This window comes from Chiloscyllium punctatum, chromosome 10, assembly GCF_047496795.1.
Source record: "Chiloscyllium punctatum isolate Juve2018m chromosome 10, sChiPun1.3, whole genome shotgun sequence".
In the NCBI taxonomy this organism is placed as follows: Eukaryota; Metazoa; Chordata; class Chondrichthyes; order Orectolobiformes; family Hemiscylliidae; genus Chiloscyllium; species Chiloscyllium punctatum.
The window spans coordinates 74,703,321-74,720,551 of NC_092748.1; the positions used below are offsets into that span (position 1 = coordinate 74,703,321).

General features: G+C 40.4%; 1 protein-coding gene across 3 annotated transcripts in view; it reads right to left on the reverse strand.

Annotated features, from left to right (window-relative positions):
- The window catches only part of lrp2a (low density lipoprotein receptor-related protein 2a), a 346,919-nt gene that overhangs the window by 64,913 nt on the left and 264,775 nt on the right, over positions 1–17,231 (reverse strand). For all 3 annotated transcript variants that reach the window (XM_072579538.1, XM_072579537.1, XM_072579536.1), the window contains 3 exons: positions 13,986–14,117; positions 9,361–9,504; positions 6,946–7,111 (listed from right to left, as the gene is read on the reverse strand). In XM_072579538.1, the coding sequence (XP_072435639.1) occupies positions 6,946–7,111; positions 9,361–9,504; positions 13,986–14,117 (442 nt within the window). The remainder of the gene's footprint in view (positions 1–6,945; positions 7,112–9,360; positions 9,505–13,985; positions 14,118–17,231) is intronic.

Here is a 17,231-nt window from a genome sequence, read left to right on the forward strand (position 1 = left end):
AGGCTCTTTTGGAAATTGGCAGATACGATATTGTGGGGATAACTGAGACGTGGCTTCATGGGGACAGGGCCTGGGAAATGAATATTCAAGGCTACACGTGCTATCGTAAGGATAGACTGACGGGCAGAGGGGGTGGGGTGGCCTTGTTGGTAAGGGAGGATATTCAGTCCCTTGCGCGGGCGGACCTAGAGTCAGGGGATGTAGAGTCAGTGTGGATAGAGCTTCGAAAAACTAAGGGTAAAAAGACCCTCATGGGCGTCATCTACAGGCCCCCAAACAGTAGTCTGGATGTTGGAGGTAAGTTGAATCAGGAGCTGAAATTGGCTTGTCGCAAAGATGTTACTACAGTTGTTATGGGGGATTTTAACATGCAGGTAGACTGGGAGAATCAGGATGGTATTGGGCCTCAAGAAAGAGACTTTGTGGAGTGCCTCAGAGATGGATTTTTAGAGCAGCTGGTGCTGGAGCCGACCAGGGATAAGGCGATTCTGGATCTGGTATTGTGTAACGAACCAGAATTGGTCAGTGACCTCGAAGTGAAGGAGCCATTGGGAAGTAGTGACCATAATACAATAAGCTTCAATCTGCAATTTGAGAGGGAGTGGGTACAATCTGAAGTGACAATATTTCAGTTGAATAAAGGGAAATATGGAGCTATGAGGGAGCAACTGGCCAAAGTTCAATGGTTCAATACCTTAACAGGGAAGACCGTGGAGGAACAATGGCGGATATTTCTGTGTATAATGCAGAAGATGCAGGATCCCAACAAAGATCCCAGGAGGAGACATGGGCGGCCGTGGCTGACAAGGGAAGTAAAGAAACATATAAGGTTAAAAGAGAAAAAGTATAACTTAGCGAAGATAAGCGGGAAAACGGAGGACTGGGAAGCTTTTAAAGAACAACAGAGGATTAGTAAGAAGGAAATACGCAGAGAAAAAATGAGGTACGAAGGTAAACTGGCCAAGAATATAAAGGAGGATAGTAAAAGCTTTTTTAGGTATGTCCAAGGCAAAAAAATGGTTAGGACAAAAATTGGGCCCTTGAAGACAGAAGCAGGGGATTACTGGGAACGAAGAAATGGCAGAGGAATTAAATGGGTACTTCAGATCTGTGTTCACTGGGGAAGACACAAGCAATCTCCCTGAGGTAACAGTGGCTGAAGGACCTGAACTTAAGGGAATTTCTATTTGCCAGGATTTGGTGTTGGAGAGACTGTTAGGTCTGAAGGTTGATAAGTCTCCGGGACCTGATGGCCTGCATCCCAGGGTACTGAAGGAGGTGGCTCGGGAAATCGTGGATGCGCTGGTGATTATTTTCCAGAGTTCAATAGAATCGGGGTCGGTTCCTGAGAATTGGAGGGCGGCTAATGTTGTGCCACTTTTTAAGAAGGGTGGGCGGGAGAAAGCAGGAAATTATAGACCAGTTAGTCTGACCTCAGTGGTGGGAAAGATGCTGGAGTCTATTATAAAGGATGAAATTACGGCACATCTGGATAATAGTAACAGGATAGGACAGAGTCAGCATGGATTTATGAAGGGGAAATCATGCTTGACTAATCTTCTTGAATTTTTTGAGGATGTAACTCGGAAGATGGACGAGGGAGATCCAGTGGATGTAGTGTACCTGGACTTTCAGAAAGCTTTTGATAAAGTCCCACACAAGAGGTTAGTGAGTAAAATTAGGGCGCACGGGATTGGGGGCAAAGTACTAGATTGGATAGAGAATTGGTTGGCTAATAGGAAACAAAGGGTAGTGATTAATGGCTCCATTTCGGAATGGCAGGCAGTGACCAGTGGGGTACCGCAGGGATCCGTGCTGGGACCGCAGCTGTTTACAATCTATGTAAATGATATAGAAGATGGTATCAGCAATAACATTAGCAAATTTGCTGATGATACAAAGCTGGGTGGTAGGGTGAAATGTGATGAGGATGTTAGGGGATTACAGGGTGACCTGGACAAGTTAGGTGAGTGGGCAGATGCATGGCAGATGCAGTTTAATGTGGATAAATGTCTGGTTATCCACTTTGGTGGCAAGAACAGGAAGGCAGATTACTACCTCAATGGTATCAAATTAGGTAAAGGGGCTGTTCAGAGAGATCTGGGTGTTCTTGTCCACCAGTCAATGAAGGCAAGCATGCAGGTACAGCAGGTCGTGAAGAAGGCTAATAGCATGCTGGCCTTCATAACAAGAGGGATTGAGTATAGAAGCAAAGAGGTGCTTCTGCAGCTGTACAGGGCCCTGGTGAGACCACACCTGGAGTACTGTGTACAGTTCTGGTCTCCAAATTTGAGGAAAGACATTCTGGCTATTGAGGGGGTGCAGCGTAGGTTCACGAGGTCAATTCCTGGAATGGCAGGATTGCCTTACACGGAAAGACTGAAGCAATTGGGCTTGTATACCCTTGAGTTTAGAAGACTGAGAGGGGATCTGATTGAAACGTATAGGATTATGAAAGGACTGGACACTCTGGCAGGAGGGAACATACTTCCGTTGATGGGGGAGTGCCGAACCAGAGGACACAACTTAAAAATACGGGGTAGACCATTTAGGACAGAGATGAGGAGAAACTACTTCACCCAGAGAGTGGTGGCTGTGTGGAATGCTCTGCCCCAGAGGGCAGTGGAGGCCCAGTCTCTGGATTCATTTAAGAAAGAATTGGATAGAGCTCTTAAAGATAGTGGAGTCAAGGGGTATGGAGATAAGGCTGGAACAGGATACTGATTAGGAATGATCAGCCATGATCATTTTGAATGGCGGTGCAGGCTCGAAGGGCAGAATGGCCTACTCCTGCATCTATTGTCTATTGTCTATTAATCAGTCTCCCATGGGGAACCTTGTCAAACGCCTTACTGAAGTCCATATAGATCACATCTACTGCTCTGCCATCATCAACCTTCTTTGTTACTTCTTCAAAAAAACTCAATCAAGTTTGTGAGACATGATTTCCCACACACTAAGCCAAGTTGACTATCCCGAATCAGTCCTTGCCTTTCCAAATACATGGACATCCTGTCCCTCAGGACTCCCTCCAACAACTTGCCCACCACAGAGGTCAGGCTCACTGGTCTATAGTTCCCTGGCTTGTCTTTACCGCCCTTCTTAAACAGTGGCACCACGTTTGCCAACCTCCAGTCTTCTGGCACCTCACCTGTGACTATCGATGATACAGCAAGAGGCCCAGCAATCACTTCTCTAGCTTCCCACAGAGTTCTCGGGTACACCTGATCAGGTCCTGGGGATTTATCCACCTTTAACCATTTCAAGACATCCAGCACTTCCTCCTCTGTAATCTGGACATTTTGTAAGATGTCACCATCTATTTCCCTACAGTCTATATCTTCCATATCCTTTTCCACAGTAAATACTGATGCAAAATATTCATTTAGTATCTCCCCCATTTTCTGTGGCTCCACACAAATGCCACCTTGCTGATCTCTGAGGGGCCCTATTCTCTCCCTAGTTACCCTTTTGTCCTTAATATATTTGTAAAAACCCTTTGGATTCTCCTTTATTCTATTTGCCAAAGCTATCTCATGTCCCCTTTTTGCCCTCCTGATTTCCCTCTTAAGTATACTCCTACTGCCTTTATACTTGAAACTCTATTCCTTGAAACTCTATCGAACACAAGATCAGTTTGGAATCACACAATGAGCAGACCAGGTTAGGACATCAAATTTCCTTTGCTATAAGAACTTAATATGTTGGATTGATTCTTACAAAAATCACTTATAGTTTTGTAGTCACTTGTATGGATATTAATTTCAATTCCAGAGTTTTAGAAAAATCTGTCGATTTACTTCATTTTCACCAGGTGCCATGGTAGGATTTGAACCTCATAACATTAGCCTGGGCCTTGAATTACCAATGATATCACAACTGTACAAATATCCACACACACCACCTGGTTTGGAAATAGTTTCTACCCTACTGTTGTTAGAATACTGAATGGACCCACAAACTCTTAGCATTCACCTGTACCTGTGTTGTGGTTTTTGCCACTGTTTACCTATTATTTACTCATCTATGCTATTTAACTGTGATCTGTCTGTATTGTTTGCAAGACAAAGCTTTTCACTGTGCATCAGTACATGTGATAATAAATTCAATTCAATCTCCCCACACTTATTACAGGATTTGTGAGATCTATTAGTTCCTTTGACAATCTATGATATCTGTTTGATTTTCTTATCCATGATCCTGAACCAACACTCTCATTCTAGAAATGTTCACACATAATATATCATCAGGACTAGGCCACAAAGGAAGTACAACTCATGAGATCACTTTGCTTGAGACTGCTGTCAATAGCAAGAGGACTGGCTGACTCCTCAGGCAGAGCAAGAGGCATTTTATTTGCATGTGAGTACGTGTTATTTTTCCAGCTGTTTTATATTTACATAGCTGTTCCTAATCCTGACCCTCAACCCTCTCTCTATTTACAAGCTCCATCTGGTCTCCAAATGTGCATTTTCCTGTAATAGCCAACACTCTGCCTGCAAATCCTTCTAGTTTTACCTTTGTAGGTTCTGAGGAGCAAAATCCATCCACCTCAGGTACCATTTAGAGTACAAGAGAAGCTAGCTAGAAATGTAAAATGGACAGCACAAGTTTCTACAGGTATTTAAAAAGGGAAACAAAATGTGATCCTGCAGAGAGTGAGAATAGGGAGTTAATAGGAGATAATAAGGAAATTACAGGTGAAATGGACAAATATATTACTTCTGTTTTCGATAAAGAGAATACAAAAACACCACTCCAACAGCTACAAACATAATAACTATAAATCAGAACGTGGAAGGTTCAGAGGAACTAACAAAATTACAATGATGAGGCAAGTGTAGTGAAGAAAATGATGGAACTGCAACTGACAAGTCTTTGAGTCTTACTGGACCTCATTCTAGGGTGTTAAAGTAGATACATTTATGTTATTTTCCCAAAATTCGCTAGATTCAGGAAAGTTACCATCAAACTGGAAAGTAGCAAGTATAACCCTTCTATCCAAGGAAGAAGGGAGAGCGAAAATGGAAACTATAGACCAGTTACATACAAAGATTCAAGGTAATCAGGAACAGTCAGCATGGTTTTATCAAAGGGAATTTATGTTTAATCAAATTATTGGTGTTCTTTGAATGAGTAACATATACTGTAGATAAAAAGGAGCCTGTAGAAACACCAAATTTGAACTTCTGGAAGGTATTTGACAAGGTGGCACATCTAAGATTATTTTGGAAAATATAATCTATTAGTGTAGGTACAAAATACTAGCATAGAAAGAAGGAAAAAACAGACTGCATTAAAAGAAAGCTTTGCCTGATGACCAGGATGTGATGAGTGGAGTCCTGTAAGGGTCTATGCTGGGGCCTCAGTTTTTATTATAACAATTGGCATGAATAACTTGGATGAAAAGAATAAATTCACATCACAGACAATGCCAAAATGTTAGATATGAAAACTGTGAAGTAAATATGGAAGTTACAGATAGACAGGTTGACTGAATGGGCAAAACTCTGGTAGATAAGAGCATTGTGAATGAAAATCTTCATTTTGACAGGAAGAATGAAAAAGTATAGTATTATTTAAATGGAGAATGAAAGTAGAAATATGAAGTGTCTGGGGTTTTAGGTGCTCTGGTGCAAAGTTAGTATGCAGGTACAGCAAGTAACCAAGAAGGCTAATGGAATACTATCCTTTATTGCAAGAGGAATTGGACAAAAAAAGAAGTTATGCTTCAGTTATGTGGGGCATTAGTGAGAGCACATCCTGAATACTGTATGCAATTTTGCTCTCCTTATTTAAGGAATGTAAGGGCACTGGAGGACATTCAGATGGGTTTTACTGGAGTGATATCTGGAATGATTACATTGTCTTATGAAGACAGGTCAAACAGGCTAGGCTTGTTTCCATTGGTGTTTAGAAGAGTGGAGGTGGCTTGATTGAAATAGCTAAGATCCTAAATCATTTTAACTAAGTGGACCTGGAATGATTGTTTTCTCTGTGAACAAGTCCAGAACTAGGGGCACTGTTTTAAAATGTGGAGTCACGCTTTCAGAGCAGAAATGAGAGAAACTTTCTTTTCTGTGATGGACTGTGTAACTTTGGAACTCTCTGCCTTGGAAGACAGTGAAAGCGGGATTCATTGAATAAATTCGATGCCGAGGTGGATAGATTTTTGTTCGGTGGGGAATGAAGAGTTATTAGGGACAGATGGGAATATGGAATTCAAACATAATCAGATCAGTTGTGATCTTATTGAATGGTAAAGAAAGCTCCATGGTCTGAATTGTCTACTTCTGCTCCTATTTTATATGTTTGCATCATAGGAAACAGTACCTTAACCAGGGCCACATGTAATTCAGAAACTTGGTTAGAACATGGATCCTCATGGTGTAACATCTTAGGTACTAGTGGGCAACTCCATTTTATTTAAAGCTTCTTGGACTACTTGCTGTCCATCCCTAAATGCCCTTGAGAAGGTGGTGGTGGCAGAATTCTTTCCTGAATCACTGCTGTCCATGTGGTGCAGGTACACCCATGGTGTTTTTAAGAAGGCAGCTAAGTTATTTTGACCTGAGTGACTACAAAGTCCACATTGCTGTGGCACAAACACCAGCCAGTACTTCAACAGAAACATGAGATCAGGAAGTTTGACTACACTGCAGTACATCAGAAATGCTGAGGGGGGAACAGAGGAAATAAATTCCATAAATAGGTGGAAATGAGCTCCTGAATGGCCCTGAACGCGCACCAGGTTTGGAATATGGGGAAAGGTTTGGGGATAAAAAGTGTTGGTGTAAGTTATATGTTTCACAATCTTGATCGAGGACTTCAGTAGAAACTGTGAATGGACTCAGAGGTCAAATGATCATGAATAAGTCAATTTCTCAAACAATTCTTATTACTGAAATAATATCCTAGGTGTTGTTTCGTATTTTTGTTTCTTACTTTCCAACCCAGTCCACAGCAATGCCATCAGGAGTCACTACATATTTAAGATTTAAGTCCATTGCTGTAATAGGATTGTTTCCATTGTCATCAAAAGTAGTGAGAAAGGCTCGCTTTATCGCACCAAATTCTGCACCACGTCCCAGGACAGTCCAGTACACAACACCTGAAGAAAGGAAAAGGCTATGGTTACATTTTATTATGTCTTGAATATTCTGGGATTAAGTAAGTGACATAGTTTTCATGCTGAACTGTATATAATGTTTAGTACGCTCTATATTTTGTGAAGATAAGTGGAAAAATAAGATCGTTAGGAGTAGAAGTTGGCTCCTTAGACCAGTAAGTCTGTTCTGCCATTCACTGTGATTTTGACGAATCTGATAATCCTCAATTCCACTTTCCTGCCTTTTTCCCATATGCCTCAATTTCCTTATTGATTAAAAATATGTCTGTCTCAGCCTTGAATATACTTATTGACCGAGTCTCCACAGCCTATCCTTGTTGCTGCAGGCCTCTGTGGCCAGACATCATTCACAGGAAGTAATGAAGCTCATTGTGTGACCACTTTAACACTAGATAACACAAGAACCCCTTTCTCATTTGTGCTGCCATATTAGAAGAAAAAAATCAGAAAATCAGAGCACCAGCTTTAATTTTAAAAGGCAACGATTGTGCTTTTTCTAAACAACGTTCAATGACAAAGTGAAATATCAATTTATATCAATATAAAGAACTGCTTGCATACTCTTAAATTCTCATTTCAATACGTACCTTGAGATTTTGAAAGCTTTTAGCCCTGAATTAACTCAGGACACAAGCAAGGCTTGCTGGGGTTTGGCCTCAAGATTTCCCCATTACAATGCTGGCAAAAGATTGGGGTCACTTTATCTCCTGAGTTTCATTAGCATTTTGACAGAAATATTCTCAACTCAACCTGATGAAGATTATTACCACACTAAAGAATAGGAGCAGGATTCTGCATAAATTTGGGTTCCCACAGAATTGGTCCTCAGTGTAAAAATAGGTGGTCAGAGAGGTCTATAGTAGATCATGGTCAGGAGGAAAGCTTGAGCAGGGAGACTAAGGTTTCTAAAGACATCATAACAAAATGAACAATTGGCCTCAGCTCCTTCTGTTCATGCCAATACTTACCACTGATAGAATCACATTGGGATTGATGGGACCTTGATTCTAATACATTAATGATGCCCTCACATGCCTTTGGGATGTGCCTTATCCAACACCAAATTAAATGTTGGTAAAATGGTTGCAGCAAGAGCCTTCAAGCACCTGACTGTCATTTTATTCATGTCTTTGACTCATTCCAGTTAGATGGCTAGCATCTCTTAGTTGCAGGTCAACTTGTTAGCCACATCTCTGAGAATCCCTGCAGTGTGGAAGCTGGCCATTTGGCCCATCAAGCCCATATCAACCTCCGAAGAGCAGACCCCAACGCTATCTCTGCAAATCCAATGGCTAATTCACCTCACCTCCACATCTCTGGTCGCTATGGACAATTTAGCATGATCAATCTATTTAACCCGCACATCTTTGGATGGTGGGAGGAAACCGGAGCACCCAGAGAACATACACACATATAGACACAGGGAGGAAGTGCAAATTCCACACAGACAGTCATCAAGGGCAGCATCAAACCAGGTCCCTGGTGCTGTGTGGCAGCAGTGCTAACCACTGAGTCACTTTGCCACCCAAGATCTCCTCATTTTGTTTTATACGAATGTTTTTCGGTTGGAACAAGCTGTAAACAAAGGTTGCTCTGAGCAGCATGATCATGCACATTATTTTCAATGCTTGCATACTTAAAAGAACAGGCTGTTTACAACAAAAAAAAAATCAGGGAATGTTGGTTGTAATTGAAGCTCTTTATAGAGCTCTGCACTGCATTAGGGAAGTAATGCAGAAGAAGGAAAGACTGATTGTAGTGTTACTGCAAGGTGTGGTCCCAAAAGTGACTGTGGAGAAACTCAACTGTCTCACCCATCAGCTTGCCTTTCCAGTTAGAGAATGCAGTGGAGAGAAATTTGCAATGAAGAAGAGAGCAAATCTGGTCATTGCATTCTTCTAAAATTAAGTCTGGACATAATAAATAATCTAATATGTACAGACAAGAGATTTCCTAATGAGAAACTAAATCAAGATTTGGAGATGCCGGTGTTGGATTGGGGTGTACAAAATTAAAAATCACACAACACCAGGTTATAGTCCAACAGGTTTAATTGGAAGCACACCATTGTGCTTCTAATTAAACCTGTTGGACTATAACCTGGTGTTGTGTGATTTTTAACAAATTACTAATCAAGATACTTTATGCACATTATTAATTTTACAGAATGTAACCACATTTAACTGGATTCTCTATGATACTTAAGCTCAAGTTTCACATCATTTACATACTGAGATCTGGATCTTCTGTATCCCAGATATAATCAATAGCTTTGATGTCTTCTTCATTCTGAATATAATCTGTGTATTTTGCAGATGACATGCTGTATCGCCGAATGCGTACACTATCTGGCAAAAGTAAGATAGGAGGATTCCCTAAAATTCAACAGGATAAATGATTAGTACTTGCATCATGTATTCATCATGGTAAGTCTTTCAACAGCATTTTGTCATTTGATATGGGTGTACGCAATGTTCATTGTTAAGACAAGAAGTCCCTTTTCAAGAAGGTTAACCTGTCTGCCATTTTTTCCATATGCTTTTCTCTTCCACAGAAGGCATTCAGCCTGACTGATACCAGTAAAGGGAGCGGAAGGGAAGTAACCCATTAACAGCAACTAGCACAAATCTAAATGCCAGCAAATTAAAACAAATCAAAATAAAACAAAGAACAAGCAGCAATCTTTGAAATGTACATTTGTAAGTCAATACCAAGGTTGGATTTTCATTTCCTGATCAAGGTAGGAAACCTAAAATGTTGATCTTTAATGTAAACATGAATTCTTTCTTTGTTCCTTCGTCCATGCTATTTTCTTTTTGTGAGTCAGTAAGGCCTTGGATCAAGACCCTTCATGCACTTCTTTGGAGGACAAGGATACCACTGAGATTTCTGTTGGGAATTTGAATTTCCTATTCCTTCCACCCCACTTGTTTCCTGGGCTGTTATGGGTTTGGAAGCCCTAAGTTAAAACTGCTTTGTTGTGCAGTTCATGATCACCGGGAGTTCTATTAAGGAGTCAGGGAAATTCTGACAAATAAATGTTAAATGCTTTGATGCAAAAGTCAGTATTATATTCAAATGACTGACAGGATATCTGGCTAGAATTAAAACTAAGCACTGTTTATGTTCAAGTTCAAATAGACTCCTGTGTTTAGATTACCCAAACCATATTTTGACTCCTAAGCTCAGTTTGAATGCTTGCCCAAGTTTCAAAATCTTCAGAACCATTTATTTAGAGGAGGTAATCTTTTCACATTTTGTTTGATGGTTTAAGAGATTATTAAATGATTATCTATCTTTGTGTGGCAAGTAAATGAATGTTTTTTTAATAGGAGATTGAGTTGAATTTAGACAAATGTGAGGTGCTGCATTTTGGAAAGGCAAATCAGGGAAGGACATATACAATTAATGGTAAGGTCCTGGGGAGTGTTGCTAAACAAAGAGACCTTGGAGTGTAGTTTCATTTTTTCTTGAAATAGGAATCATAGGTAGATAGGCTAGTGAAGATGACATTTGATATGCTTTCCTTTATTGGTCAGTGTATTTAGTATAGGAGTTGGGAAGTCATGTTGTAGCTGTACAGGACACTGGTTAGGCTACTTTTGGAATATTGCATGCAATTCTGGTCTCCGTCCTATAGGAAGGACGTTGTGAAACTTGAAAGGATTCAGAAAAGATTTACAAGGATGTTGCCAGTGTTGGAGGATTTGAGCTATAGGGTGAGACTGAATAGGTTAGGGTTATTTGCCCTGGAGCGTCGGAGGCTGAGGAGTGACCTGATAGAGGATTATGAAATCTTGAGGGGCATGGATAGGGTGAATAGACAAGGTCTTTTCCCTAGGATAGAGAAGTTCAAAACTAGAGGACATAGGTTTAAAGTGAGAAGGGAAAGATTTAAAAGAGAACTAAGGTGCAACTTTTTCACTTAGAAGGCGATGCATATATGGAATGAGCTGCCAGAGGAACTGGTGGACGCTGATACAATTACAGCATTTAAAAGTCATCTGTTCAGATATATAAATAGGAAGAACTTAGAGAGAAATGGGCCAAATGTTGGCCAATGCGACTAGATTTATTTCAGATATCTGGTCATTATGGACGAGTTGGACCAAAGGATCTTTTTCTGTGCTGTACATCTCTATGACCTTACTGACAGTTGAGTGAATTTTAATTTTTTGAATGGCTTCATAAGTAAGAAACCTTTTTCACTATGAAATGTGTTTGGCTGACAGCTCAATTAGTTGGTTACATTTCTTTTATTGATCATTCAAAGGTATCTTCAGGATGGCCCATAATGGATACTGGGTGAATGTCTACAGAGGGCAATGGTGGACACATGGAAAGTATGAAGAAGCATTGGGAACATGAGAGAATATGGAGAGATTGAGGGAACATGATGGAGCATTATAGGACATAAGGGGTCATGAGGGGAGCACAAGGGTATAAGGAGTAGAAAAGGTAATATGCTCACAAAAGAGGACTTTGGGTGTAAGAGGGGATATGGGAAGCATGAGAAGACTTGGGGAGCAATTTCAGTGTTGCAAGCTGGTTGACATCATGATCTGTATTATATTCAGCAGGCATTAGCTGCACGGAGGTGGTGGTGGTGGCAGTGGTATTGTTATTGATTTAGTAATCCAGACCCCCAGGCAAATGCTGTGGACACATGGCTTCAAATGTCACCATTAGTGTTGGTGAAACTTGAATTCAATAATAATGATGACACTGTTGATTTTCATAAGATCCCATCAGATTCATTAATGCCTTTAGAGAAGCAAATCTGCAGTCCACGTCTGGTCTTCATATGACTCTAGACCCACAGCAACATGGTTGACTCTTAACTACTCTCTGAAATGCCCTCCAATAGACATTCAGTTCAATGGCATGGGGGTGGATAAGGGATACTGGCCTTGCCCATATCCATACAAGTATGAAGAAATAAAATAGCACCAACAAAATCAGGTCCAGCATGACTTTGAGCAGATGTATATGTGTATGCAGCAGACATGATTTTAGACCACAAGTGACCTCTACAGCGCCCAAACAATTAGTGCTATTAAATCCAATCCTGTGCCACAGGTTTCCTGTGTGGAGTTCAGCCTATCTGGTGGACAGAAAATGGATTCGCTGGTATTCACATAATATTTTCACTAAAATGAGGCATGCAAAGAGTTTGATCAAGAGATATAATTGCAGGTTCCAATATAATTTTAAGCACACTTTATTTTCGTCCAATTTATGCAAGATTCCCAAAGAAAATTCTCATCTCTCGGTTGTTCCACAAACCTCAAACTCCTTCAACCCTTCCCGTCACCTCATCAACATTTAATCATACAGAACTTGAGTATGATGAAAAAAGACACGTTTTATTGATGCTTTTTGCCATGCACTCATGAGGAGAATTTGCAAGAAATGTCAATGTAAATGAAAAACAACTTGTATGCTGCTTGAAAAGAGAGTGCTAATCAGTTGGCAAGTGGATTCTGATTGGTAGAGGAGTTACCTTGGAAAATGCACAGTTAGATGATGACTGACAGTTAAATACCATGTTTCTTTCAATTTTAAACCAGGCAATTTGTCTTTGGTGCAGTCCTGAGAAATGAACCAGAGAATGGTGCTCAACTATTTTCTGGAGTTGAAAGAGGTGCAGTATGCATTCAAGTTCTCTCTGTCCACAAAGAACAGATGCTGTGTCTTAATATGCATAGGCTGTGACAAGTAGAAGTGAACCACACTTACTCCATATGCTGCCCAACTAACAATACAAATGTCATTCTCAATGTAAATCTTCACAGAATTCGGTTTATTTAACAAACATTGTCTAAATTGGAATTACTTTAAATATTTGCCACTGTAGTTTGAGTTTGCAAGAATAGGCTCATTGGGTGTGGTCAGTACCTTACCTATTGCAAACACTCAAAGAAATATGTTGTTAGATATAACTTGCCAGTCCCTGAGGACATATGACCTATGTATCCAATATCACACACAGGTACTGAAATTCATACATCACATAACACATTTCTATAATGGACAAAAAGTAGTTGTGGATTGACAGCAGCATCCAATTAGGGATGAATACCATTCTGGTTGCTAATGCGTGGAAGCAAGGCAAATATTCAAACATTTGAAATACCTTCCAATCTGAGATAGCATGGGCACTTTTCAGAACTGAATTTGTTGACAGTAAGCCCCTGCATGAGTTATCATAGCATATGGCAAGAACTGATTAATCAGAGTAGCCAGTATCCTGCAGGATGTCTTTGATATGTCCTATTTAACAAATAAGTCAAAGACATTTTACAAGGTTGCTGATAAGGCCAAGCTTGTGTGTGGAACTGTAGGAATCTAAGTGTGCATATTTTTAGTAATATTTTTGGTAAGCATATTTTTAACCAATAAGATTAAGGATGGGATGAGAAATAGCTGAATGAACAAGTTGGAAGGTGAATTAAAAGCAGTGAATTCAGTTACAAATTGGGTACAGAAAGAAACATAAAGCAAGGATAATTAAGAGAAGATTGAGAGAGAAAACAAAATAGAAAAAAATAAAACTATTAAAATTAATATTTTTAAAATTCCCTGAACAATATAAAGGAATAAGATCAGTCATGTTTTTGGTGCAGAAGCCTTGATTGGCAAGCATTAATGGGTCATCGTGTCACTATTAAGTAATTCTAATAGCTTTAAATGTCTGGTACACTGACTTTGTGTCAACATCACAGACACAGCAAATTCATGACATTCAATACATGTCTATGTGAGGCAGATCAGATGAATGTTGTAATTGTTCTTTATTTGACCTTATGGTGGCTGAGTACATAAAAAGAATAAATAAACAATGCAATGCAATTACCAGTTGCCATGCACTGAGTGCCATGCTCCTCCACAATAGATCGAAATCCCTCAGCACAGAAACACTCGTAGCTTCCCTTGCTATTTTTGCAATTGTGAGGACAGGTGCCAAAGATCTCGCACTCATTGATATCTGAACAATGAGAAAAATGTAGTAAGAAAGCATTTGATGCAAAGATTCAATTTCAAACAAACTGTGAAATTAAACACGAAATGATAAGATGTACAACTTACACTATGGACGTACATGGAATAGTGTAGGTTACATGGGCTTCAGATTGGTATGACAGGTTGGTGCAACATCGAGGGCCGAAGGGCCTGTACTGTGCTGTAATGTTCTATGCTCTATACCTTCATTCTTGAGCCTTATTTCACAACTGGTTCAAGACTCCTTCCTCTTTTCCAATAAAAATGATATTAGTTCTCTAAAGTAATTCTGACATCACATCTGTACCCCTGTCAGGAGTAGCAGATTTAAACTTGTGTCCAATAGTTGACATGTGACACAACACAGGAACAGCTTGTTAATGTAAATCCCACTTTTACTGCAGCAATATATCCCTAGGGTTCATCATATGAGACACTAACAACATATCACACAGCTCTTAGGAAAGTTGATCAAATATTTGGTCAAAATGATAGGTTTTAAGGAGTGTCTTAATGGAAAGAGAGAAGTAAAGCAGTAAAGAGATTCATGAATGGAAATGTAGAACTTACGACTGAGAAAGTTAAAATGCACATCTTTCAAAGATGTTGCAAAGAAAATGGGGAATGTGCAAGGGGTCACAACGGGGCAGCTCCTTTATTTCAGAGTATGGAACCCTAGTAGATAGTCGTGGCTGGATTTGGTGGAGTCAGGGGCATGGAAGGGGAGTGAGAAGACATGGGAAAAAGAGGGAAAGTGAATGAAAGAATATTGCAAACATTACAGATGAGAATATTATGTTGCTTAAAGCAGTCTGGGCCACCAAAGAGGTCAAATCTCCAAACTCTTGTTACATTGCCTGGTGAACTAGATTTGCTGATGTATGATGTGGCTGAGGCAGTTGCCTAGCTTGGCCAACCAAGATACCTTTGTGATGGGACAGCAGTTCACCAGGTCTGGGAAAAGGTGGCAGTCAAACATAGTGAAAGACCGTGACAAATTTAGGAAATTTTAAAGATGCTAACAAGGTAAGATTAGCCAACAATATCATAACTCAAAATATTATCCTGTGCCAATATTGCACATTTGCTACTTGATCTATGCCAAGAAGGGCATCCCTGAAGAAGGGCTTATGCCCAAAACGTCGATTCTCCTGCTCCTTGGATGCTGCCTGACCTGCTGCACTTTTCCAGCAACACATTTTCAGCTCTGATCTCCAGCATCTGCAGTCCTCAATTTCTCCTATGCCAAGATGTCACAACCTTAAAGATTTTCACTGGTTAATAATGCTTCAATAGATCATACACTGATATTTCACTCCTAAGTTATCTTTTACAGGCTGCACATTTTAAAGCTGCTATAATATCAGCCATGGACATGGATTTGGACTTCAAAGTTTCTTTACCAATATGTTTGAAATTGGCGGTGGTGGGGTCACTTATAAGATCCAGCATCTGGCATTTTCTCCATTTCCCAGCCTGCCTCCCCAACCTATCCATTATTTTACAGGCAGCAGTGGAAACACCTGATCTTTGGCCTATTTGGTGTCCAAATGATGACCATGTAATTGTGTAATGTGGTGCCTGCTGCTAGTATAAATCACAGAATCACAGAATCCCTACAGTGTGGAAACAGGCCCTTCGGCCCAACAAGTCCACACCGACCCTCCGAAGAGTAACCTACCCAGATAAATGTGACAACTTATATCAGGCAAGCTGATATGGAGGAAAAGAGGAGGAGGAGGAGAAGGCATTCTTTGTCAGTCTTCTATGCCCACTGGATGCCATGATCCCTGGCCTCATATTCATGCTCATATCCCCAATTTCCCTGACAACCTTCTTTGAGGCATGCCAACCAGGTCCCACAAACACCTTAGACTTATCTCCCATTTGTATCTATAACTTCCCTTTCCTCAGGAACCAGCTGTGATCATAGCAACGCTCCCTGCTCAGACTTGGCACCGTTGGTCTACAGAGCTGCTGGCTAACTGGTTTGGCCAAAAAACCCCTGAGATAGGCTGTCATTCCTAAATGGGCTGACATCTGACCTTCGGCATATCAAGCCTCTCTGAGGGTAAAGTGACTAAAAGGACAGCTGGCTTTGTTCTGGGGATTAGTCCCCAGTCAGTGTTTTATTTGATGGGTTGGGAAACAGGTTGCCCCATAACATCCAGTCCACAGGACTGGATTCCAAATGAATGTTGCTAACAGCCAAGTCTGTTTCAGCACCACCTTACTGCCTTTATCATCACTTGGTTGCCTGGCAGGTAGAACTCTTTCAATAGCAGTGGGAAGGGCCACTACCACAGTCTGCATTTTTCTGTTATCAGTTTCTTCTGCTGCCTATCGCCTCAAGTTGAACCAAGTTGTTTGCAATCTAACTATCCTATTTTATTATGAACTAATTTTCCAACCCAACATCCTTTCCATCACTAATATCAGCTAATAATATTTCAGTAAAGACTCTGATACAGATATCTTTTTCATTCTTGCATAACATGTGGCATCTCTAGTTCAATCACAATTGATGTCCAATTGCAATGTCAGAAGGTAGTGTTGATTCATCCCTTTGAACTGCTGCAGCTCAAGTGATGCAGGTTCATCCAGTATTGTTTGGAAGGGAGTTGCAGAATCTTGACTCACTGACAGTAAAAAGGACCTATAGTTCAGTGTCAGAAAGGAATGTGGCTTGAGGAGTTTCTTAACAGGATGATGGGGTCCCAACGCATCTTCTGCCCTTGTTCTTCTCATTTTTAGGAGTTGCAGGTTTGAAATGTATTATTGAAGGTACCTTGGTGAGTTGCTGCAGGGCATTGATACACACTGTTGTGTCAATATGTATAGTTGGTGCAAACAGCAAATGTTTAAGGTGGTGGATGGAGTGCCAATCAAATGTGCTTTGACCTCGAGAGTAGCGAGCTTCGTGAGTTTTTTTGGAGCTGCATTCATCCAGGTAAGTGGACAGTATTTCATCACACTTTTGAGTTGTGTCTTGTACATGGTCAACAAATTTTGTGAAATCAGGACATGAATTATTTGCTGCAGAACTCACAGCCTCAAACCTGATCTTGTAGCAATTAATGGTGTAAAAGTTATTAGTTTT